At 40.7% G+C, this 24,671-nt stretch overlaps 1 protein-coding gene across 3 annotated transcripts in view; it reads right to left on the reverse strand.

Annotated features, from left to right (window-relative positions):
* l2hgdh (L-2-hydroxyglutarate dehydrogenase) overlaps positions 1–24,671 on the reverse strand; it is a 45,435-nt gene that overhangs the window by 19,028 nt on the left and 1,736 nt on the right. For 2 of the 3 annotated variants that reach the window (XM_068039079.1, XM_068039080.1), the window contains exons 2-7: positions 23,937–24,052; positions 22,184–22,335; positions 16,256–16,387; positions 6,305–6,467; positions 4,798–4,832; positions 2,478–2,645 (exon numbers count right to left, since the gene is read on the reverse strand). In XM_068039079.1, the coding sequence (XP_067895180.1) occupies positions 2,478–2,645; positions 4,798–4,832; positions 6,305–6,467; positions 16,256–16,387; positions 22,184–22,335; positions 23,937–24,052 (766 nt within the window). Of the gene's footprint in view, positions 1–2,477; positions 2,646–4,797; positions 4,833–6,304; positions 6,468–16,255; positions 16,388–22,183; positions 22,336–23,936; positions 24,053–24,671 lie in introns of those variants that run through there. The other variant, XM_068039081.1, reaches the window with a different exon arrangement.

Below are 24,671 nucleotides of genomic sequence, written 5' to 3' on the forward strand. Positions count from 1 at the left end.
AATTGGAGGTGCACAGACATCTTGGAGAGTTGTAGGGTTAGAGGGGATCAGAGAAATAGGGAGAGGTGAGACTTTGCAGAAAGGATGAGAATAAAAAAAAAAGAGATGATGCTTAACCAACAGTCCATGTAGGTCAGTGAACATAGGGGTGATGAATGAACGGAACGTAGTGCAAGTTAGGACAAGGGCAGTAGAGGTTGGTTGACCTCTAATTTACAGAGAAAGAACAGGAAAGGCCAGCCAGGAGTGCATTGGAATAGTCACGTTTAGAGGTAACAATGGCATGAATGAAGGTTTCAGCACATGAGCTGAGGTAGGGGTGGAGTCAGGTGATGTCAGAGGTGGAAATGGGCAGTCTTAATGGCACGGATGTGTAGTCGGAAGCTCATCTCGGGATCAAATATGAAACCAAGGCTGCGAACAGTCTGGTTCAGTCGCACAGTTTGCCAGGTCATTGGTGGCTAGGGAATGGAGTTTGTGGTGGGAACCGAAGACAATGGCTTCTGTCTTCCCAATCTTTCCTTGTTAATCGGTGGAAAGCTTCCTTTGCACCCTTTGCCAGTTAGAGCATTTTAGGACCTATGTATTCAGTTTACTTTTTTTTTAAAACTCCGAGGACTTTGTATTATTTTCTACAAGAGTTATTCCAGCAAATCAGAAGACAAATTGCTAAGAACATGAGTGGGCTGGATTTTATTTGCATGCCGCGATCCATGGCAGCGCGTTTTGAACTCGGTGGCCTTCCGACATGGAAGTGCCGCCACACAGGCCCTGCAATATTACGGGTGAGGGCTAATTTAAATGGAGGAGGCGGCTGCCACGACCCTGGCGTCATCGTGCAATCGCCAGTGCCATTTTTAAAGGGCTCCAAGCCCTTCAGTAGCATTTTAATGTTTAAAAGGTCCCAGTCTCCAGGAAATAAAAAGTTTATTTCAAATGTAAATCCCATCTCCCACCCCCACAATGGGTAATAAAATGCCCTCTCCCCCAATAATAAACTTTTATTAATTTCCTGAACTTTCCCCCCCGACATTTGTTCGCTTGACCCTCAACCCCTTCCCACCAACCCCACAGCCAATAAAAATTGTTTTCCCCACTCCCCCACTCTGAAAATGTTATTCCTCCCCCCTCCCCACCAGGTTCTCACCTCAAAGGCACATGAGGTGTGAACAGCAGCAATAAAAGTGGCATGGGATGGCCGCCACCAGCAGGTAAGATAATTTACATCTAATTTATATATTTAGATGAAGTCCCCACGGGGGCGCACCGAGGTACCCCCCCACCGCCGGTAATACGCGGCAGGCCCTTATCGATGTCGGGGGTCACGGCGGGCCTCTCCCTGCAGAATTTCACAGGTCCCCCCCACCACGACCCATGGTGTCGAGGGGCTCGTAAAATTCAGCCCAATGATTCTGTTTGAAAGAGTGTTCAAGTCTAGAATACTGCTTTATTTCATAAGGAAGAATCGTTGTTAAGATCTTTAAATATTAATTAAATATTAATTTCAGAGTAACTAAAATGTGCCTAAACAATTATTTTTATTTTATTCACAGTATTAATATTTTGTGTTTTTTTCCAGGATCGAAAACGATAATAGCAAGCCTCAACTTTTATCAAAATAGAATTTAGATTTTGGGATTTTTCCAGAGACTTTCTCCCTTTTCCATGTCTTTGTAGGCCAGTTGCCACAACAGCCAATAAAGACTGAGCTTTATGTTTGAAAATAAAACACTCTCAAATTTATGTCAACCACAGTCAATATGAAAAATACACAGAATTAACTCAGCAGGCAACAGTTTGAAGAGCATTGTTGAGGAAAGCATTAATAAAATGCTTACTTACAATAATAAATTTATGATCATGAACAGTAGTAATCCAAATATGTAAGAAGTTCAATATATAATTTGAACAAGTGTATATATTTCAAGTGCCAAGAATCGTTGTTAATCAGAACAGAGAACTAGGTAACAGGAATAGACTGTACAAAACTGACCACAAAGTACATTTACACGTTGAGAATGCACCTAAATTAGAAAATGGAGCTGGGTGAGAAATATCGTAATTTAACTCAATTTTGTGACTGTTCAGGAGAAACTAGAACTGCAGCAATTGTTTGAGGGGAATGCATTCTTATCTCACCGAGAATAAAATCTCACCACTGTTCCATCTAGTCAGCTGGACAAAAATTAGAGTTTACGTCCAAACGAGGTAAGGGCATCATGAAACATGAAACTTTGGAGCTTCTCCTTGTGGCTAGGATTTGCTGATTGCAAAGCAACTGGCCACCCTGTCCATTTTCTCCCTCAACTTTCCCTCTCTTTCCCCTCCCCCCCCCCCCAAACATGTATTTCAATATTTGAATATTTGTACCCAATTATTAAGTTCTGCATTCTATTAGAAAAGAAAACAAAATATACAATCTCCTGTGTGGTTGTTCAGTGCAAAATAAACTTATCACATACTCTCCAAATACTTACAGGATAAATGTTGCCTTTGACTAAATAGTGCTTTTCTGGTTTTAGCACCAGGTAATCTCCCCGAAAAGGCACTACACGTGGGTCACTACTACAGCCCGATTTCTGGGACAGCCTGTCTGCATACAGACCTCCACATGTCACAACATAGCTGCATTGTATTGCAGTTTCCTTTTAAAAAACATAAACAGAATCACATACATACCAACAAACAGAATAAGCGTGCATCAAGTGAAGAGGTGTTAGGAAAAGTTAGCAATAAAAGCTAATCCTATGTGGTTATTTCAGTTAGATCTGAAATATAAAATAACAAATTCTTTAAAAGTAAACACAGTTGATTGAGGAAGTGAGCAGCTGCGCCATACAGAGCAGTAAGGTCCCAGCTTTGAACTTAGGTCTGTGTAAAACCAAAATGGGGTATTAGAGACATTACAATTGGACTCAGGATCCTGGGGGAGAAAACACAGGCAAGGTTCCTGCCCTCTTATTTCATATGAAAATGTGTATTTTTGGATGTCATGGAATGGCAGGATAGAGATTGCTACAAAGCTTTCCATGATTTAATTGCCCAACACCTACTGTCTGGATTCAAAATTATAAAAGCTCATTCAGGTGGAACAGACTGCAACAAAAAAGGTGGTGGTGGTATATGGGGGAGAAATTTGGAAGAAAACAAAATTGAATACAATGGTAGAACTTTGGCTCAAAATGCAGATTTTTCATAAGGAAACACAGATTGACCTGTCCAGGAAACCATTGAGCAGAGGGGACACACATCCCACAAATGGCATAAAAGTGAGAGGGACACACGATAAAAAAATTGCACTACTCTCCATCTCTTTCATCGTTATCAGTCCTAGAGTAAGTGCCAATAGTCCTCCAGGATCTTCAAAAATTAGTAATGCCTCATGTGTGAACCTATACAGTGAGCATAAGCAAACTATTGAACCTAAATAAACCACAGACAAATGCGCTGCTCAATAAGACTAAAGCCGATGGTACACAAACTTCATGTCTTGTTCTTCCCTGAATTTCAAATCCAATGTTCAGTGCAATTCTGAATGGAGCTTCAACCCCATATCCATTCCGTTACCAAGACCATCTAGTCCCAGATTCTAAAGAGAAAGGTTGCAAGTTTCAATTAAGGGATGTTGAGATCTGCAGGGGTAGAGTTAACGGAGACCATACAGGGGTTTCTACACTAGGAAAATAATTTTGAATTCATTGCATTGGAGGCTGTAAAGGCAGTGATAATTGCTGAGGGGAAGGATGATAGGTGAGCATGACTTGGTATACAGTAGGATGCGGGCAGTGGAATTCTGGATGAAATGGCAGTTGTACAAGGCAGATACCAACCAAAGTCAACCACTTCAGTACTGAACTTAGGACCATCACTGCCGAAATACTCACTTATGCCTTTGTCCCCTCCAGTCCACTGATATTTTTTTTCCCAAGGATCTCCTTCCTGAAGTCATGAGATCTGCCCTCTCCAACCTCCATTTCATCCAGAATGCCCTTGCTCTTTAGAATCTGGACTGCTAGGTGTCTCTTTTGTATGCTTGTCAGCCCACTGTCTATGGCAGAGTATTAGCAAGCATGTGTCTTCTTTCTGGAATTCTCTCCCAAAATACTTCTACTCTGGCATCATTTTTCTCCCATCATCAAATAACCCCTCAAACCTGCCTTTTTGCCCTTGCCTTTGGTTACCACCCACGCACTGTGAAGCAACTTGGGGTGTTTTGCTATATTAAAGGCTCTATAAATATAAGCTACTGTAACATCACACAGAAATTCACCAAAAAAATATGATTAAGGTCAGACATGCCCAAATATTTATGATCAGGAATGAAATATTTTCCAATTTTTGTCAATCGGTGTCAGCATGCAGCATTCCCAATGGGTATGCCAAGTATAATTAGATGTAAAGTTGCCTCTATTTTGCCTCAACTCCAATCTCAGCTGTATGAATTTTTTCACTTCCTACAATATCCATTCTCCTTGCTTTTGCAGTGAGATGGACAACTCAAACTGAATTATGAATGGTTTCAGGTTTTGGTCCTCTGTTCTCTGAGAACTGAATTGAGACTGCCCTAAATAACTTCATGCAAACCTTTGCAGCCAGCAGAGGAAAGAGTCTGTACCTAATCATGAGCTGCATTCATATCAGGGTCTCAATGTCCAAAACCCCAATCCCTATTTCTCTTGTTCTTAAGTTAACATACAGTTTGGGTTAATTACTAAATAAAAAAAAAGGAAGTTTTTAATTTGTTATAGATTAAGCTGAGAAAATCTTGCTCAATTTTAGATAATATAAACTCTTTACCTTTGAACTCCTGATTGTTATTGGATATTTTAGACCTAGAACAAAAAAAAAAATCTCTCTAATTAAAGTATAGGAATAATTGGCTACTTTGGACGATATTACCAACGCTGAACTGTGTATGGTTTTTAGTTATGCTTATTAAGAGGCAAAACTTTATGAACAACAGTTGTACATCTGAAAGCACAAGTTTATCAACTAAAAATAGCTTTAGCACATTTTGTATGGCAAGTTATACTGATAATCAAGTTAAATGGAAATTATTTAAAATGCATATGATTGCCAAGCAAAACTTAAGTCTATTTCAAATTTAAGTTTGGTGAATGTTATACTCATCAAGAAGAAAAATAGGCATCAAGTATTTTACTTATTAAAGAATATTCATCCTCTGGTTTCATTTTCCATTTCTGGACATCTAGTACTTCTAGGTCAGGTATTGCACAGAACAGATGCAGACTATATTGACTCTACTTCATCCCAACATCAAACCCACTCTTAGAAGAGCATTCCCAACTGGAAGAGATTGATATTTTCCATCCCAATTTCCACACCAGACATCCACTAAGACTACAAATTGTAGAAATAACTTGTGCACAATTTTATACTGTCATGAGGTTAAGTTTGTAAGAAAGTGCAAACATGAGCAATTTCATCTTATCAGACATAAAAGGACATCATGCTAACTTACTGTGTCAGGCACCCATTTGTCTAAAATGTTATACAATTTTATGAAGTTTTCTTGTGTCAACATTAACTTCCATTTGTGTCTAATATTCTTGTATTGCATACAACATCCATATATATTACATATATATGAAACCACTTCTGACAGCAACCATTTTGTCAGAGGCACTTTGATGATGTAAATTATAATGAGATGACATAAATGTCTCCAAAGGCACAGAACCCCAATTCATAAATGTTGTGTTATTCCATGCCTCTGGAGGCAAAACATTGCCAATAGCAAACTTAAATATTGGTCACCAGACAGACCAAGCTCTAGCCCAACTGTACAAACTAGTTACAAAGTTTATGCAGTGTTGACCCCATACAGGCCTTTCTCTGACATTAGGGAAGTTCCATGGCCAGAACAATAAAGTCATGAATATGACTTTTGATCAACTGCATTTTCATAAGATCGCACATGCATTTAAGTGTTGCTGTCAGTGCTCTGGATTGATGCCACAATGTAAATAGCCAACTTTTGAGTCTGAGCATGTTGCAACTTGATGCTACTACGGAAAAAGTGGTTCACCATTACAAATGTGTTAGAATCATCAGGAAGCCCTTTAACTGCACACTTCTTACTGTAAATTACTATTTTATTAACTTTTGAGAGGCTAGTTGAGATCTCATCATTTTCCTACTTCAATTAAAAGAGGTGTACGGTCTCCTTTATGAGTGTATTAGTTTACTTCCATTGTAACAACTGTGCCTAAGTGGTCTCAAACTTCAAAAACAACTTAATCTGTTTAATGACACAACACCAGGAATTGTGGATTGTCCTTACCTTCTGTGCAGCCTTCAGGACCTTCCTTAGTTAACCAAAAGTCAGTTGCCTCAAACTGCGTTTTAATAGTCCCACCCATTTCACAAAAATCTTTTGCATATGAGAGAGCCACCTCTCTCCAATCTACAATGCCCGTGTTTGGAGAATCCAAAGCCATCAAACCCTACATTATAATGAAGTAGAAGAAATGGTTATACATGAAAATTCAGTACAAATTAACATTTTTGTTTGTTCTAAGAGCAACTTTCATTCCATAGCTTATGTACATTCTTATTAAAAATAGCTTTTTCCTTTAAAGCAGAGCAGTTTGCTTGTTTGAGCCAGTAAATCATAGGTTAATATTTAATGACAATAGATAATTTTCTTTTTAGAAAACTAAATCTGAAATTCATCAAATTTAAAGCAAAATAAAGTCTATTTCCAAGAGGGAGACAGTGATGTTGTGGTAAATCCAGAGACCCTGGTTAATACTCCGAGCACATGGGTTCAAATCCCACTATGGCAGCTGGTGGAATTTAAATTCAATTAATTAATTTTTTAAAAATCTGGAATTGAAAGTTGGTTTCAGTAATAGTGCCATGAAACTATCGATTGTCGTAAAAACACAACTGGTTCACTAATGTCCTTCAGGGAAGGAAATCTGCCATCCTTACCTTGTCTGGCCTACATGTGACTCTAGACCCATAATGTGGTTGACTCTTAACTGCCCTCTGAAGTGGCCTAGCAAGCCAGTTGTACAAAACCCGTTATGCAAAAGTTGAAAAGAAATAAAACCGGAGGGAACGCCCGACATTGACCGTGGCACTGGGAACAATAGCAAACCCAGCCCTATTGACCCTGCAAAGTCCTCCTTACTAACTTCTGGAGGTTTATGCCAAAACTGGGTGAGCTGTCCCACAGACTAGTCAAGCAACAGCCTAACAGTCATATTCACAGAAACATACCTTACATCCAACGTCCCAGACACCACCACCACCATTCCTGGGTTATGTCCTGTCTCACCGTCAAGATCGATTCACCAGAGTGGTAGCACAGTGATACAGTCGGGAGGTAGTTGCCCTAGGAGTCCTCAACATTGGCGCCGGACCCCATGAAGTCTCGTGGCATCAGGACAAACATTAGCAAGGAAACCTCCTGCTGATTACCACCTACCACCCTCCCTCAGCTGATGAATCAATACTCCTCCATGTTGACCACCACTTGGAAGAAGCACTGACGATAGCAAGGGCAGAGAATGTGCTCTGGGTGGGGGTCTTCAATGTCCAATACTGACCGAGCTGGCTGAAAGCTGAAGGACATATCAGCTAGACTGGGCCTGCGGCAGGTAGTGAGGGACCAACGAGAGAAAAACCTACTTGACCTTGTCCTCACCAATCTATCTGCTGCAGGTGCATTTGTACATGACAGTTCTGGTAGGAGTAACCACTGCACAGTCCTTCAGAAGACGAAGACCCGATTTCATACTGAGGATACCATCGTGGAACTACCACCATGCTAAATTTAGATTCAGATCCAGAACAGATCTGGCAGCTCAAAACTGAACATCCATTAGGTGCTGTGGACCATCAACAGCAGCAGAAATGTATTCAACCACAATCTGTAACCTAATGGCCCTGCATATCCCTCACTCTACCATTATTAAGCCGGGATCAACCCTGGTTCAATAAAGAGCTCATGAGAGCATGGCAGGACCAACAATGGAATACCGAAAATGAGATGTAAACCTGGTGAAGCTACAACACAGGACTACTTGCATGCCAAACAGCAGAAGTAGCATGCAATAGACAGAGCTAAGCAATCCCACACCCAACAGATATATCAAAACTCTGCTGTGCTGCCACATCCAGTTGTGAATGGTGGTGGACAATTAAACAACTAATTGGAGGAGAAGGCTCCACACAAATATCCCCACCCTCAAGTGATGGAGGAGCCCAGCACAACAGTGCAAAAAGAAAGGCTGAAGCATTTGCGACCATCTTCAGCCAAAAATACCGAGTGAATGAACCATCTTGGCCTCCTCCTAACATTCCCACAATCATAGATGCCAGTCATCAGCCAATTCAATTCACTCCACGTGATATCAAGAAACGGCTGAAGCAAAGGCTACGGGCCCCGATAACATCCTAGCCATAGTACTGAAGACTTGTGCTGCAGAACTAGTCGTGCCCCTAGCCAAGCTGTTCCGGACAGCTAGAATGCTAGCATCGATCTGACAATGTGGAATTTGCCCAAGTATGTCCTGTCCACAAAAAACAGGACAAATCTAATCCTACCAATTACTGCCCCATTAGTCTACTCTCGATCATCAGCGACATGATGAAAGGTATTGTTGACAGTGCTATCAAGCGCCACTTAAACAGCAACAACCTGCTCACTGATGCTCAATTGTGTTCTGCCAGGACCACCCGGCTCCTGACCTTATTACAAACTTGGGCCAAACATGGACAAAAGAGCTGAACTCAAGAGGTAAGGGGAGAGTGATTGCCCTTGATATCAAGGCAGCATTTGACCAAGCGTGGCATCAAGGAGCCCTAACCAAACTGATGTCAATGGGAATCGGGGGAGTGTAGGGAACTCTAGACTGGTTGGAGTCATACCTAGCACAAAGGGAGATGGTTGTGGCTGTTGGAGGCCAATTATCTCAGCCCCAGGACATCGCTGCAGGAGTTTGTCTTCAGCTGCTTCATCGATGACCTTCCCTTCATCATAAGAAGTGGGCATGTTCACTGATGATTGCACAACGTTCAGTACTATTCGGAACTCCTCAGATACTGAAGCAGTCCATGTCCATATGCAGCGAGACTTAGACAACATTCAGACTTGGGCTGATAAGTGGCAAGTAATATTTGCACCACACAAATGCCAGCCAATGATCATCTCCCCTTGACATTCAATGGCATTACTATTGAAAAATCTCCCATTATCAACATCTTGGGAGCTTACCATTGACTAGAAACTGAACTGGAGCAACCATCTAAGTGCAGTGGCTACAAGAGCAGATCAGAGGGTGTGAATTCTGTGGCGAGTAACTCACCTCCTGACTCCCCAAAGCCTGACCACCATCTACAAGGCACAATTCACGAGTGTGATGGAATACTCTCCATTTGCCTAGATGAGTGCAGCTCCAACATTAAGGAAGCTTGACACCATCCAGGACACCTTGATCGGTACCCCATCAACCACCTTAAACATTCACTCCCTCTACCGCTAACGTGCAATGCCAGCAGTGTGTACCATATACAAGATGCACTGCAGCAACTCCAAGACTCCTTCGACAGCACCTTCCATACCCATGACCTCTTCCACCTAGAAGGACAAGGGCAACAAATGCTTGGGAACACCATGATCTGCAAGTTCCCTTCCAAGCCATACTGCATCCTGACTGGGAAATATATCACCGTTCCTTCACTGTCACTGGATCAAAATCCTGCACCTCCCTCCCTATCAGTACTCTGGGCATACCCGCACCAGATGGACTACAGTGATTCAAGAAGGCAGCTCACTACCACCTTCTCATGGGCAACAAATGCTGGCCTTGCCATGGATGCCCACATGCCATGAATCGAATAAACAAAAAATAATTACAAAATTACATTGAGAACACAACATATGAAAACAGAAGAGCAAAAGATCCAAGGTAAAGTATCTGATTGTTGGCATTAGCTCATGGGTCAATGAAGTTTGGTGATAGAGGATTTAAAAGATAAAGGCTACAGGGAATGTGGTATTTATCAGGAGAATGATTAGCTTGCTACCTCAGATTATCTGCACGTTGAGATAAAATAAGCCTATACAGTTATCAACCTATGAAGTTCCAATGATTTATGGAGATTAATTGTATTGTGGCATAATTGAAGAGTAGTCAGGAGGAAGAACAGGAGGGGATAGTGGAATCCTTTATGGTTGAGACTATTAAGAAATGATAACCAGTAATCAGCATTATCTATATTATGCTCTCAGGGAAGATGAGGACAAGAAAGAAGAAAAACAAAGTGGGAAGAAGGAAATTGACAGGCGAGGTAGGGGAAAGAAGCAGAGGAATCGGAAGGAGAAAGAGAAGAGAGAAATGGAAAGGGCAGGCTGGAGGAGAAGAGTGCAGTTTTAAGGCGGAATGAAAGATAAATATTACGTTGTGTGAGGGTGAAGATGGAGGGAAGGAAAGTGCATTGAAGAGCTTGCTGTGGATTTTAATCAGAAAAACATGCAAGAATCTCCAGAAAGGCCCAAGAAGACATGTGATGTGACCACCTCTTTGTGTTTGAATCAGCATCTTCTAAAATGGTCTTTGAAATTCAAGGCTCTCCCCCTAGCTGTTCAGACATACTTGGTCGGGGAGGCTTTGGCTCTTTCAAAGTCAATGGGTGTAGATGGCTTTTGATGAGCCCCTCATTGATAAGCAGAATCAGAGAGCACTACATTGTTTTGGGTAGGCTGAGTAATCACATCTGTCTCCAGCCTGGTTCTTTGGTTTTTTCATATGCAAATTGTGTGAGGCCATCTTGGCTGCTAGTTGTTCTGTTTTAAAAGTTATTTGTAACAATGTCCAGCAAAAATTTCAGGCAAAGATCCACACGATCAAATTAATATTTCCATTTGGTATGTGGGGTTTCCGTCACAATATAATTATCTTCAAATAGGCAGTTAGCTACAAGGTATTAAGTTAGGTGAATCTCAACAAGATGTTAGTGGACTACATAAAAAGCAAGAGGTTAAGCAGTAAAATGATTAACAGGATCCAAGAAGGCCGCCATAGGGAGCCCAAGAAAACAATGAAGTGGATCCAGTTTGATAAGAGAATTCAGTCACTTCCCAGTTCAGACAAAAACTGATACCAAGCCAAAGGCATTAGGCAGGTGACCAAAAGCTTGGTCAGAGGAGCAGATTTTGAGGAGCGTCTTAACAGGAACAGTGTGTTTTGGGCCCAGATGCCGGAAGACACAGCTGCCAATGGTGGGGTTTTGGCCTTCTCTAAGTTTGCTGGAGACCAAATTACACTGATACTTCAAGATTCTAACTTCAGAGTGAGGTTTCAATCCAACTCCAGAGGAAAGCAGTGTGAAACGTCCTGGAGGTTTCCCCTCGAGTTTGATACTACACAGAGAGTCATTTATTTATCTATTTACAGCACAGAAGGAGGGCATTCAACCCATCGAGTCCATGCCGCTCTCTGTGGAGCAATCCAGTCAGACCCACTCCCCCACTTGATCTCTGTAGTCCTGCAAGTTTATTTCCTTCAAGTGCCCATCAAATTTGATTTTCAAATCATTAATTGTTTCTGCTTCCACCATACTCGTAGGCACCGGGTTCCAATCATTACCACTCGCTGTGTAAAAAAGTTCTTCCTCACATTCCTCCTGCATCTCTTGCCCCAAATTTTCCATCTGTGTCCCCTCGTCCTTGTACAGTTAATGGGAACAGTTTTTCCTTGTCTATCTTATCTAAGCCTGTCATAATAGGAATATAGGAACACGAGTAGACCCTTCAGCCCCTTGAGCCTGTCCCGCCATTCAATGAGATCATGGCTGATCCATCTTGTAATCTTGGACATCTCTAATAAATATCTCTCAAATCGCCTTTGGCTCCAGGGAGAACAACCGCAGCTTTCTCAACCTAACCTTTTAATTAAAATCTTCCATCCCTGGAACCATTCTGGTAAATCTCCTCTTCAGCACATGGGATCCAGGGTGAGCTAGCAAATTGGATACAAAATTGGCTTGGTGATAGGAGACAGAGGGTGGTAGTGGAGGGTTGTTTTTCAGATTGGAGGCCGGTGACCGTATATATTAATGACTTGGATGTAAATGTAGGGGACATGATTAGCAAGTTTGCAGATGACACCAAAATTGGTGGTATAGTGGACAGTGAAGAAGGCTGTCTAAGGTTACAACAGGATATAGATCAACTGGGAAAGTGGGCAAGGGAGTGGCAAATGGAATTTAACGCGAAGTGATGCATTTTGGGAAGTTAAACCAGGGCAGGACATGGACAGTGAATGGCAGGGCCCTGGGGAGTGTTGTTGAGCAGAGAGACCTTGGGGTGCAAGTACATAGTTCCCTGAAAGTGGCAACACAGGTAGACAGGGTGGTGAAGACGGCGTATGGCATGCTTGCCTTCATCGGACGAGGCACTGATTACAAGAGTTGGGACGTCATGTTACAGTTGTACATAAGTTTGGTTAGGCCGCATTTGGAGTACTGTGTGCAGTTCTGGTCGCTGCACTACAGGAAAGATGTGATTAAGCTAGAGACGGTGCAGAAAAGATTCATAAAGATGTTACCTGGTTTGGAGAGCTTGAGTTTAAAAAGAGAGATTGGATAGGCTGGGTCTGTTTTCCCTGGAGCGAAGGAGGCTGAGAGGGGACATGATAGAGGTATATAAAATTGAGAGAGGCATAGGTAGGGTAGATAGCCAGAGTCTGTTTCCCATGGTAGGGGTGACGAAAAGTAGAGGGCATAGATTTAAGGTGAGAGGGAGGAGGTTTAAAGGAGATCAAAGGGGTAAATTTTTCACAAAGAATAGTGGGTATCTGGAATGAGCTGCCTGAGGAGATGGTGGAGGCAGGAACAGTAGCGACATTTAAGAGGCATCTGGACAGGTACTTGAATGAGCAAGGCATAGAGGGATATGGAATTAATACAGGCAGGTGGGATTAGTATAGATAGGCATTATGGTCGGCATGGATGTGGTGGGCCGAAGGGCCTGTTTCTATGCTGTACGACTCTATGACTCTATAACTCTCAAGGACCCTGACATCCAGGTGGTGACCAGAACTGGATGCAATACTCCAGTTGAGGCCTAACCAGAGCTTTATAAAGGTTCAGCATAACATCCCTGCTTTTGTACTCAATTCCTCCATTTAAGAAGCCCAAGATCTCATATGCTTTGCAAACCACTCTCAATATGTCCTGCCTTCAAAGATCGATGCACATACACCCTCCAGGTGCCTCTATTCCTGCACTCTTTAGAACTGCGCCATTAAGTCTATATTGCCTCACCTTATCATTTCTGCCAAAATGCATTACCTCACACTTCTCTGTATTAAATCCCATCTGCCACTTGTCTTCCCGTTCTGCTAGCCTATCTATGTCCAGTTGCAGGCAATTCGTAGCATCCTCACTGTTTGCCACTCCTCCAAGTTTGGTATCATCTCCAAAATTTGAAATTCTACTCTGTATTACAATATCCAAGTCATTTATATATTGCAGTGGTCTGAGTACTGACCCTTGGGAAACACCACTGTCTACCATCCTCCAGTCTGGAAAAGAAAACACTTACTACGACTCGCTGTTTTCTATCCTTAAGCAAATTTTTATCATCCAGTTGGACAGTGACTCTCCTATTCCATGAGCCTTAATTTTGCTAACCAGCCTTTTATGTGGTACTTTATCAAATGCTTTCTCAAAATCCATGTAGACAACATCCACCATACTCCCTTCATCAACCTTCTCCGTTACTTCATTAAAAAATTAAAGTAGATTAGTCATGATCTGCCTTTTACAAATCCACGCTGGCTATCCTTAATTAACAAACCTCTCCAAGTGCCTGTTGGTTTTTTTCCCTAGTTATTATTTCTAAAACCTTATCCACGACTGATGCTAAACTAACTGGCCTGTAGTTGCTAGGACTGTCCTTACAGCCTTTCTTGAATAAGGGTGTCACATCTGCCATTCTCCAATCCTCTTGCACTTCCCCCACATCTAGGGAAGTTTGCAAGATTATGGCAAGCACTTCCACTATCTCCACCCCCATTCCTTTAACAAGCTGGGCTGCAAGCCATCTGAACCAGTTGACTTACGTACCCTAAGCATAGCCAGCTCAGCACCTCCAGTCTTTCAATTTTTACCCTATTCATTGCCTCTACACTCTACTTCTACCAATATTCTGTCAGTATCCTAGTTTCCTTCGTAAACAGCAATAAAAAATAGTCATTACGTAGTCTAGCCTTGTTCTGTGCCTCAAAGTATATATTACAGTCTTTGTCCTTAATAGGCCCCACTCCACCTCTTACTACCCACTTACTATTTACATGCCGGTAGAAGATTTTTGGGTTCCCTTTTATGTTAACTGACATTCTATTCTCATATTCTCTCTGTCAGTCTTATTTTCCTCTTCACCCCCCATCTCAATTTACTGTCTTTGACCTGGTTCTCAAAGAATTCACCTGACATGCATCATTACACTTTTTTTTGTTTCATCATAATCTCTATCTCCCTCGTCATCCAAGGAGCCTTGTTTTTAATTTCCTGACCTTTTGTCCTTGTTGGAATGTACCTAGCCTGTACAGTTTTTCTAGTCAGTCTTTGGTTGCATTTTATCCTGGCTAGATTGCTTCTCATTGCGTTGAAATTAGCCCTCTTCTGGACTGTCTACCTTATTTTGTTCTTTGCTTTTCTGCATTACTAGTCTAAACCTTATGATACGATGATCACTCTTAGCCAAGTACCCACAGATACTTGGTTCACTTGGCCCACATCATTTCCCAGCACCAGATCCAGCAATGCCTCCTTCCTATAAAAGCAAAATACTGCAGATGCTGGAAATCTGAAATAAAAACAGAAAGTGCTGGAAATACTCAGCAGGTCAGGCAACATCTGTGGAGAGAAGCAGAGTTAACGTTTCAGGTTGGTGTTCTGATGAAAGGTCACAGACCAGAAACATTAACTCTGCTTCTCTCTCCACAGATGCTGCCTGACCTGCTGAGTATTTCCAGCACTTTGTTCTCATGCCTCCTTTCTAGTTGGGTCGAGAACATACTGATCAAGGAAGCTCTCCTGAACACACCTCAAATATTACAGGAGGGGAGGAATGCAGTGGCAGTTCCTGTCAAACCTAGTTTAAAAAGTATTATGTGCACAGATCATCAATACTTTAAGAGTTGTTTGAATGTTTTGGAAAATGAATGCTGTCACAGGATTTCAAATGTAATGGCTAGGAGGAAAGTTCTTGGCATGTACATAAACACACCCATGGGAGCTCTCTCTTAGCGGTCAGAATTATATTGGAAACCAGGTATTATAAATTTTGGAACTGCCTGACAGGAGCTACTTCCATAGCAACTCGTCTCGGACTAATCTGTCAATGCATCACAAATTATATAGACTCAAATCACCTTCCACTGTGAGATATCTCTACCAAGGTCAAGACTCCATATTTCATGAGTTCAAGTTGATTTTTAGTTTTTATTACAGCAGATACAATTTTTAAAAAGATTTAGATCCATGAAAAATACTTCTGTAATTTGATGAGTTATCTTTAGAAAAAGGCAATCCTTCACTTTGTTTTTAAACAGTTGATATCAAGTAAAATGCAAAATTATTCAATAGCCTTGTCATATGCATATCACGCTAAAGTATTACAATTAGCTATGGTTTATATTTTGATGTAAAAAAATGTTTAAATCCCAAAAAGGGACCTGGTCCTAAATTGTGTTTTTCACTATAAATCGCATTAAAATACTTTAAAGGAGCAGAAACAAAGTAAGCATCTACAACATGCTTTAAATACCAATATTCCTTTAACTGCCCAGTTGGAAAAGGCAGTGAGTAATTGAGTCATACAAACAAAAATGTTGCATGGTCAATTGCCAGTCTGTGCTGAGTTAGCTAATCTGAGCCACGGCAATAGTTGGTGCACCATAGTTACCACAGCACCCTAGCATAGAGGACACAAAAATAAGTCAGGGTTTTTACTCTAAATGGTTAACCAGCGATTTTGGTGAAAAGCATGAATGTCGACGTTGGGGAAAAGACCGATATTACTTGATGATAATATCACCAATGATTAAAAGAAAGCCTCAACAATCACTGTCTCGCCACATATGAAAAATGGTCACTTGGGTAAACGGCCAGAGGGTGCCCAGCATTCTGGAATTGTACACTGGCATGAACCTGCACATTCAGGGATTCAAGAAATTTGGAGTAAGAGGAAGTTAAAACTTTTAGAAAACTTTACCCTACAATAGGGCTCTCGCTTTTGGATTTCTTTTGCATCAATAAGTCTCAGATCTCGGACATTGTTCTGCAGTCCACGTTCATACAATGCCTTTAGTCTTGAGATTTCTTCTTGCTCAACAGCAACAATAAGCTTTAATAAAAAAAAGTTACAAATCAAGTATAGTACTTGGAACAATAAAACCTACAAGTTGAACTACTGGCTGATTATAAATTCAATACTTAAATCACTGAATTTTTCAAAGTTAACTTTCTGTATTTAATGGAAAACATAAGATCATCCACAATAGTTTATTTTTGATTTTTCTATATAAAAACTGCCAGTTGATTTTTATTAGATTTTCGCTCTTAACCTTCTGGGGGTCTACTGCAGGTGTTGATCACTTTTTGAAGGTAAACAATTTCCAATCAGTCCTAAATCTCCCTTTACTAAATTGAAACTTTAATTCCTTGTTCTATTCTCGCAGTTTAATTTAACATTAACATTTACCACACAATTTACAATTTTGTATCCCTCTATAAGCTTAAAAGCTTAAATTTCTGCAGTCTTTCCCAACAAATTAATCTTTAGGCGAGGGATTAGCTCTGACTCCAAATACCTGGAACTCCCAATCTAATATTATGTGAGTACCTTCATCATACTGACTGTAGCAGTTTAAGCTCATCAGCACCTGCTGAAGGACAATTTGGGATGGGCAATACATGCTGGCCCTGCCAGAGATGCCCACATCCTGGGAAAGAATTTTTAAAAACTCTCTTCTGCTTGCCTTAAATGCTTGAATGTCTCCCTTGTGTCTTGGTGACAAAACACTGGACACAGTACAAGGTCTGGTCTGACCAGAGCACTACACAGTTTGATTGACTCCTCTGACTTGTATTCTACTATTTTGGCTACATAGTTCAACATTCCATGTGTTTTGTTGATAGCAATTTTGCATTAGTTGAATGGTTTGACAGTCAAGTATACCAAGACTCCTTGATCTTTTTCCAACTTCCTTAGCTACTTCTTACATCAGGAGGCCATGTCTTGGCCATTTTGCCTTCCAATATGTAGTCCTATACATTTGTCTGCATTAAACATCATCTGACATTGCTCTGCCTGGTTACATATTTTGAGCAGCTTATTCTGTAATTTCAAAACTCTGCCAATTCCTACTTTGGTGTCATCTGACAATCTAACCAAATTTTTATATTAAGGTTTTGGGTCGTTATCATCAAGGTGGGAGGAATGCACTGTTAATTCAGTCACACTTCTCCACGGGTCACAGCACATCAATAAATTTTCCTATCGAACACCAGCCAATTTATACACAATGTGTCCCCCAGAGTAAAGCACACCAACTAGGTTTCTTTAATTAACAAGAAAACCAACTATTTATTCATAAACTAAGTCTTAACCAGTAATGAGATAAATCTATATACAAAAAACTCCTTATTTCCTCATGCATACATACATACATTAAAAAAAATGTTTAACTGGGGAAAAAGGATTTTTTGGTTTACAGCTGTTTCTTAGGAACAGAAGAAATAATAAAATAAATCAGTTTGTCATGTTCCGGTAGGAAATTCTTCAGTTTGGTGTGATATTCCAGAGTCAAATAGTCGGATGCCACTCGACGTCTCTCCAGGTGAGTTGATGAACAGTGTGTGATGGGTAGGTGCTCAAGGCAATTCGACTGCAGCAGGTTTTACATAGGTCTTTCAGCAGGGATGTAGCAACAGGTCTGCTTAGATCTTACAGCAGCAGTATAGCAGTAGAAGTTTTCTTCAGATTTCAGGATTTCTTAAAACACCGGAGGCAACAGAAACTACACTTGATGCAGCGATTCTGCAGAGTCAGGAGGCAATAGGAATCTGCTACCTCTGACATACAGGGGTTTCTTTTCAAGAGATGCAAATTTCCTCTAGAGAGAGAAAGAACGAGAACTAACACTTTTTCTGGTTCTTCCTCTCCGATCTTCAGGCAGGTCGAACCCAGGTCAAATGCCTTCTCTTTGTCCAACTCACTGTTTTTTTTATAAAAAAGGGTCCAAAGTGCAAACAAAACCTTCCTGAGCAGGTCATATGTCCAGACGTAGCATCTCCCTTGACAATCAAAGTTGCTCTGAGGAGTTCAAACCCCTTGCTGGTTTCCTTGAAATTGCTTGCTTTCCTGTTCTTGTATACAATTTTGGCTTCCTTTCAAACCACCATAAAATTCACCTTTCAAAACATTGCAAAATTTTCAGCTATTTGCAGGTGCCTCAATGTCCACTGACATTTTTTTTTAAAAACACAAAGAATTCTAAGTTTTTAGTACAAAAATAAAAACCTTGTAACAGGGTCCAAATTTTATTTTATTTTATTTAGAGATACAGCACTGAAACAGGCCCTTCGGCCCACCGAGTCTGTGCCGACCGACAACCACCCATTCGTACTAATCCAACATGAACCCCATATTCTCTACCACATCCCCACCATTCTCCTACCACCTACCTAAACTAGGGGCAATTTACAATGGCCAATTTACCTATCAACCTGCAAGTCTTTGGCTGTGGGAGGAAACCGGTGCACCCGGCGGAAACCCACGCAGACACAGGGAGAACTTGCAAACTCCGCACAGGGAGTACCCAGAACGGAACCCGGTCACTGGAGCTGTGAGGCTGCGGTGCTAACCACTGCGCCGCCCTAATGATTGATGTAAACTAAAAACATCCCAACTCCAGTCCATCCCATGCCACTCTAATTCTTTGAACAAGTGCTTGTATTTTCTACCTTTCAGCCAATTTCTTAACCATACGCAAGATTTACTCTCAATCACCACAGCTTAGATCTTCACTGATAGCGTTTCCTGTCGAACTTTGCCAGACGACTTCTGGAGGTTTAGGTACAACACAACATAGGGATCATCACACTTCACTTAGGATGAGACTTATTCAAAGAGGTCAAGGAAGTTAACAATCAACTTTAACGGGGAGTGGAATTCTCTATTTATCTACTGTATATTTGATTTGATACATGGAGCACACATTACATTGAAAAGTTCCTCCACCATCCTGGTCTAACGGAAATTCCCATTTAAAAAAAAGTCCAAATTTACCAACAATGTTTGTTACAACTGTAGGTGGAATGGGGATAGGGGTTTCTAATGTTAATGGCATTACCATTTGCCTGTCACAATGAATCATGCCCACTGTCAAACAGTAATTGTTATATTATAGTGAATGTATATGGTTAAAAAAAAGCTTGGAATCTGTAAGTAGCTGCAGGCTCTAGTCACCGGGTGTCCATGCAGAACAATTTCTTCCATCAAAAGCTCAATCTGACAGTCATATTAGTTTTTGTTTGAAGAAGGTAAAGCAACAAGCAAATTAACAGCTATTTAACATATTTAAAATTCTTTTTATTGGCATTTATTTTTCTATCTTTCCAGATGTTCTTCCCGTTCTTGGGCTGATCTTTGCCTAATGTTATTTTCACCTCCTCGGCCCATTGTAGGGTTGCTTGATGCCCAATATTTTCTTCGCCTATTTGGCCTGTACTTTGCCTCTATTTATTCTTCCCTAGGTCTAGCACCTAACTGTCACCACTGGTAGTGCTTCATGTCTGTTCCTTTCCTCCCCTGCAAGAGGCTGGATTGCATCAATTTTAACGCAAGGAGTCTTACAAGGCAGATGAATTGATTTATTTGCCAGTTCTGGTGAAGGGTCACTGACCTGAAACATTAACTCTGCTTCTCTCTCCACAGATGCTGCCAGACCTGCTGAGTATTTCCATCATTTTTTGTTTTTATTTCAGATTTCCAGCATCTGCAATATTTTGCTTTTATTTTCGAGGAATTGAAGGAGTTGATTAACACATGGGAATATGATATTATTGCGATCACAGAGATTGGTTAAGGGAAGGGCAGGATTGGCAGCTTAATATTCCAGGGTATAGAATCTTCAGGCATGATGGGCTGGGGGGTGGGGGTGTAAAAAGAGGTGCATTGCACTATTGATCAAGGAGTCAATTACTGCAGTAAGGAGAAGGAGGGATGATATCTTAGAAGGTTCCTCAAATGAGGCCATATGGGTAGAACTTAAAAACAAAAAGGGGGCAATCACTTGGCTGGGAGTGTATCACAGGCCTCCAAACAGTCAGGGAGAGATAGAGGAGCAGATATGTAGGCAAATCTCAGAGAAGTGTAAAAATAATAGGGTAATAATAGTAGGGGATTTCAACTTCCCCAATATTAACTGGGATAGTCTTAGCGCAAAAGACTTAAAGGGGGCAGAATTATTAAAGCTCATCCAGGAGAGCTTTTTGAGCCAGCACGTAGAAAGTCCTACAAGAGAAGGGGCGGTACTGGACCTTAGGGAATGAAGCCGGACAAGTGGTAGAAGTGTCATTCGGGGATAGTGACCATAACTCTAAGATTTAAGGTAGTTATGGAAAAGGACAAAGATGAACCAGAAATAAAGGTACTGAAATGGGGGAAGGCCGATTTCAATATAATAAAACAGGATCTGGCAAAAGTGCTTTTACTTGAAGGCCTCAGCTTCTCTCAAAAGGCTGGGTTAAAACGAGACATTTTCCTTAACAGCTGCTGTAAGCTTTCAATTGCAACTGTACTTAGCAGAATTTCCCAACATCTTGCATTTATGTAGCACCTTTAATGTAGTAAAACTTCCCAAGGTGCTTGGCAGAGGCTTTATAAAGCAAAATTTGACACCAAGCCACATAGGGAGTTATTAAGGTAGATGACCAAAAGCTTGGTCAAAGAGGCTAAGGAGCATCTTAAAAGGAAGAAAAAGAGGTAGAGATGGAGAGGTTTAGGGAGGGAATTCCAGAGCTTAGGGCCAAGGTAGCTAAAGGCATGGCCGGCAATTGTGCAGCAATTAAAAAACTCAGGGACATTCAAGAGACCAGAATTAGGAGCAGCGCAGAGATCTCAGAGGGTTGTGCGGCTGGAGGAGATTACAGAGTTACAGAAAGGTGAACCATGGAGGGATTTGAAAACAAGCATGAGAATGTACAAAAAAGCGTTGCTTAATTGGGAGTCAGTGTAGTTCGGTGAGCACAGGGGTGATGGGTGAATGGGACTTGGTGCGAATTAGGACATGGGCAGCAGAGTTTTGGATGACCCCAAGTTTACGGAGGTAAATCCCAGCATGCCATGTGTGCAACAGGAGTTGAAAGGTAGAGGGAAAGTCCTCTTAATCTGTGAGGATGAAAGATACTGTGCTTTTTGAAAACACTTAAAAAGAAACAAATTGAATTTTCATAAATTTATTTCAGCCAAGTGATAGATTTATATAAATACATTACAGTTGTGGGTTTGTCATGAACTCCCAAAAGATGCCGCATTTACCAACAGTAATAGATGCTATTGAGAGTTCTTTGTTATTGGTTGAATAAAATACTGTTTCTAGAAAATGACTTAAAACAAAGTCCAGTCATCTCACTTGCTTGTATATGTTCAGTTGAAAAATTTTTGCTGAAGCATGTTTAAGTTTTTTAAAAACACATGAGAATTTAGAAACTGCATAAATAATCAATTTTGATCTTGATTATTTTATTTAAGGTTATAAAGCTAGCAAACTCACAAACAGCGTTCCTGGTGCACACTAGGACTGCATATTAGAAAAATGCATCCATAGACTTTAATTTACTGTCACTGTACAAAGTGTACAATCATAACATTGTTGATAGCCATCAGTATACTGTAGGAAATAAATGTGCCAGGTTCCACAACTTAAAAAAAAATGTTCTAATTCAGTAACTGTGAAACGATAGATGGTAGAGTTGTATCTCGATTTCCACAGGTAAAATTTTGGCAGCCTATTTTCAAATCAGAGTTAACTAAACTGCTAAAATCGTACAAATAATTTGCAGGTGCATTCATATAGTCATTGTATGAATTAGAAAAAGAAGTGATCAACATGCATACTGCAATAGGAATACTCACTTTGCCGCATCTTTTGTAAGGGATACCTTTCTTCTCACAATAAGCATAGCTTAGTTCAGCGCCCCGCACACATAGTTTGGCCTTTAAAGACCCTGGTGTATAGTAAATTCCACTGTGAATAACCCCACTATTGTGACCACTCTGATGGAAAGCTGAACAAGATGAAAAATAATTATTGTGGCAGAAAACAAATGGTTACATTTATTATAAACTTCTTTCTTTTGGGCCTCCTTATCTCGAGAGACAATGGATACGCGCCTGGAGGTGGTCAGTGGTTTGTGAAGCAGCGCCTGGAGTGGCTATAAAGGCCAATTCTGGAGTGACAGGCTCTTCCACAGGTGCTGCAGAGAAATTTGTTTGTTGGGGCTGTTGCACAGTTGGCTCTCCCCTTGCGCCTCTGTCTTTTTTCCTGCCAACTACTAAGTCTCTTCGACTCGCCACAATTTAGCCCTGTCTTTATGGCTGCCCGCCAGCTCTGGCGAATGCTGGCAATTATAAACTAGTTACTGTAGTATTAATGAAAATAAGTGAATTGTATTGTAAACATACTCAGTATTATAAGGGTAACAACACTGACCCTGCTCTTTACATTGACGCATAAAGCTAACACCATGGTACAGCTTAGGCCATTTGGTGGCAAGGTACACTCGTACTCAAAACCATTGCTGTAGAGCATTGAACCAACTTCCCCCGAGTGATCTTGACCATCTTATCATTATGTAGTTGTAGCGGTGATGGGAAGGGGAAAAAAGATAAAACAGATATTTATAGGATCCTAGATACTCTTCTCATACTGAAATTTGAATAAATGGATAATATAGTTTCTGGCGAGTAACAAGAGTTATTGCTCCAGTCTGCTCGATAACTTTTAGACTGAGATCTCAAAATGCCTACACAATTATTATTTACCATCAAACAATTCCTCAAACTTTCGTAATGACTTAAAAATGCTAATTGTTTCTAACATTATCACTGCCAATGGATTGCAAATTAAAAGATGCTCCTTTCACTTTGCTATTTTTTAAAAAGCACTTGTAAAAGATATATTTATATCAAAATCAGCCAGTTACTCCTTATCCTTGACTTCAACTTACAGATAAACTTCCTTTGCTTCTCCATTCTGACGTATTTGGTCTTTTGTCCTCACTCAACCTCGTGCTGCATAGTAACTCTCCCACCCATACTGATCACTGCAATACACAAGACTACTTCCCAAGTCTCAATTACTGATAAAATCATTTCCTTGTTATTGATATTTGCCTAATTGCCTCCAAACACTTCACTATTGTACTTCACCTGCAGAAAATTAGCTCCAAATTCACTTCCCTGGTTCTCCACTCATCATTCAAAATGGGGCGAGGTGGACAGCAAGTTGCTTTGCAATGACATGTTCCCAAACTTGTGAGAGAAAGAAGAGGTTGAAGACGTGATGGCAGTTTGCAAAGATGAATGGGTTGAGAGTCAACTTTTTAAGGAATGAAGGGATTCTTTTTTGCTGGGGGGTGGGGGGGGGGGGGGGGGTGCGTGCAGGAAGGAGAAGGAGAGGGAACAGTTGGTGCCTTTGTTGAGATACTCAATTCACTTCCACTTTTGTTACGATCTCTGACTCAACCACTTGAAACAGTGTCGCATCCCCCACTCAAGCCAAATATTTCAAAATACTTTAGTGCTGAAATTTATGGCACAGGACATTTTCAGTAATTTGCATAATTATTTAGTTTAGCATTTTTAACGTTTTATTCCCAGGGTGTACCCAGTTCTTTTTCCTTTTCCAGTAGGATGTAGTTCAACTTAGGATGCCGCTGTATGAGCTCTCTAGCAGACGCCAGTCCAACAATTCCTCCTCCAACGATGGCCACATCATAAGAACTAGAGGAAGGAAGTACAATAAAAAAAAACGAACATTCAAATTTTGCAAGTCCAAACTGGTTCTAAACTCAAGCCTAAATATGTAAGATGCTTGCACAACAGACTTGGTTTGATGAAAATATTTTTCATGAAACATGCAAAAACATAGATATCTGCAAATGTACTGAAAATACCTTTGCTAAACCCTAATTGGCAAGTTCTGGTAAATGATTCCCAACTTTTCAAATATAGAAGTAATTTAAATCCATTATTGAGGGTTCACTGATGCAAACATTTTTACTTAGATTAAATCTTTAACATATAACCCATTTCTAAAACAAAAGCAAAATACTGTGGATACTGGAAAACTAATAAAATAAAAATAAAAAATGCCTCTACCCCATTGTATACCTTCCTCCAGTCTGAAAAAGAACCATGGAATTTCCTCTTTATTTACACCCATTTACATGTAATTTGCACGTAAAGCAAATACACAGAATAAAAGTTCAAATAAATTCGGGCACAAGTGTATTATGGACATAATTACACTATATGCACATTCCCTGCTCTTTCGCTGCACCTGAATGCCTCTCGGCTGATTTCAGTGGCTCCACTCCATGTTAAAAGAGTTGTCTGCATG

Source organism: Heterodontus francisci, chromosome 9, assembly GCF_036365525.1.
Source record: "Heterodontus francisci isolate sHetFra1 chromosome 9, sHetFra1.hap1, whole genome shotgun sequence".
Lineage (NCBI taxonomy): Eukaryota > Metazoa > Chordata > Chondrichthyes > Heterodontiformes > Heterodontidae > Heterodontus > Heterodontus francisci.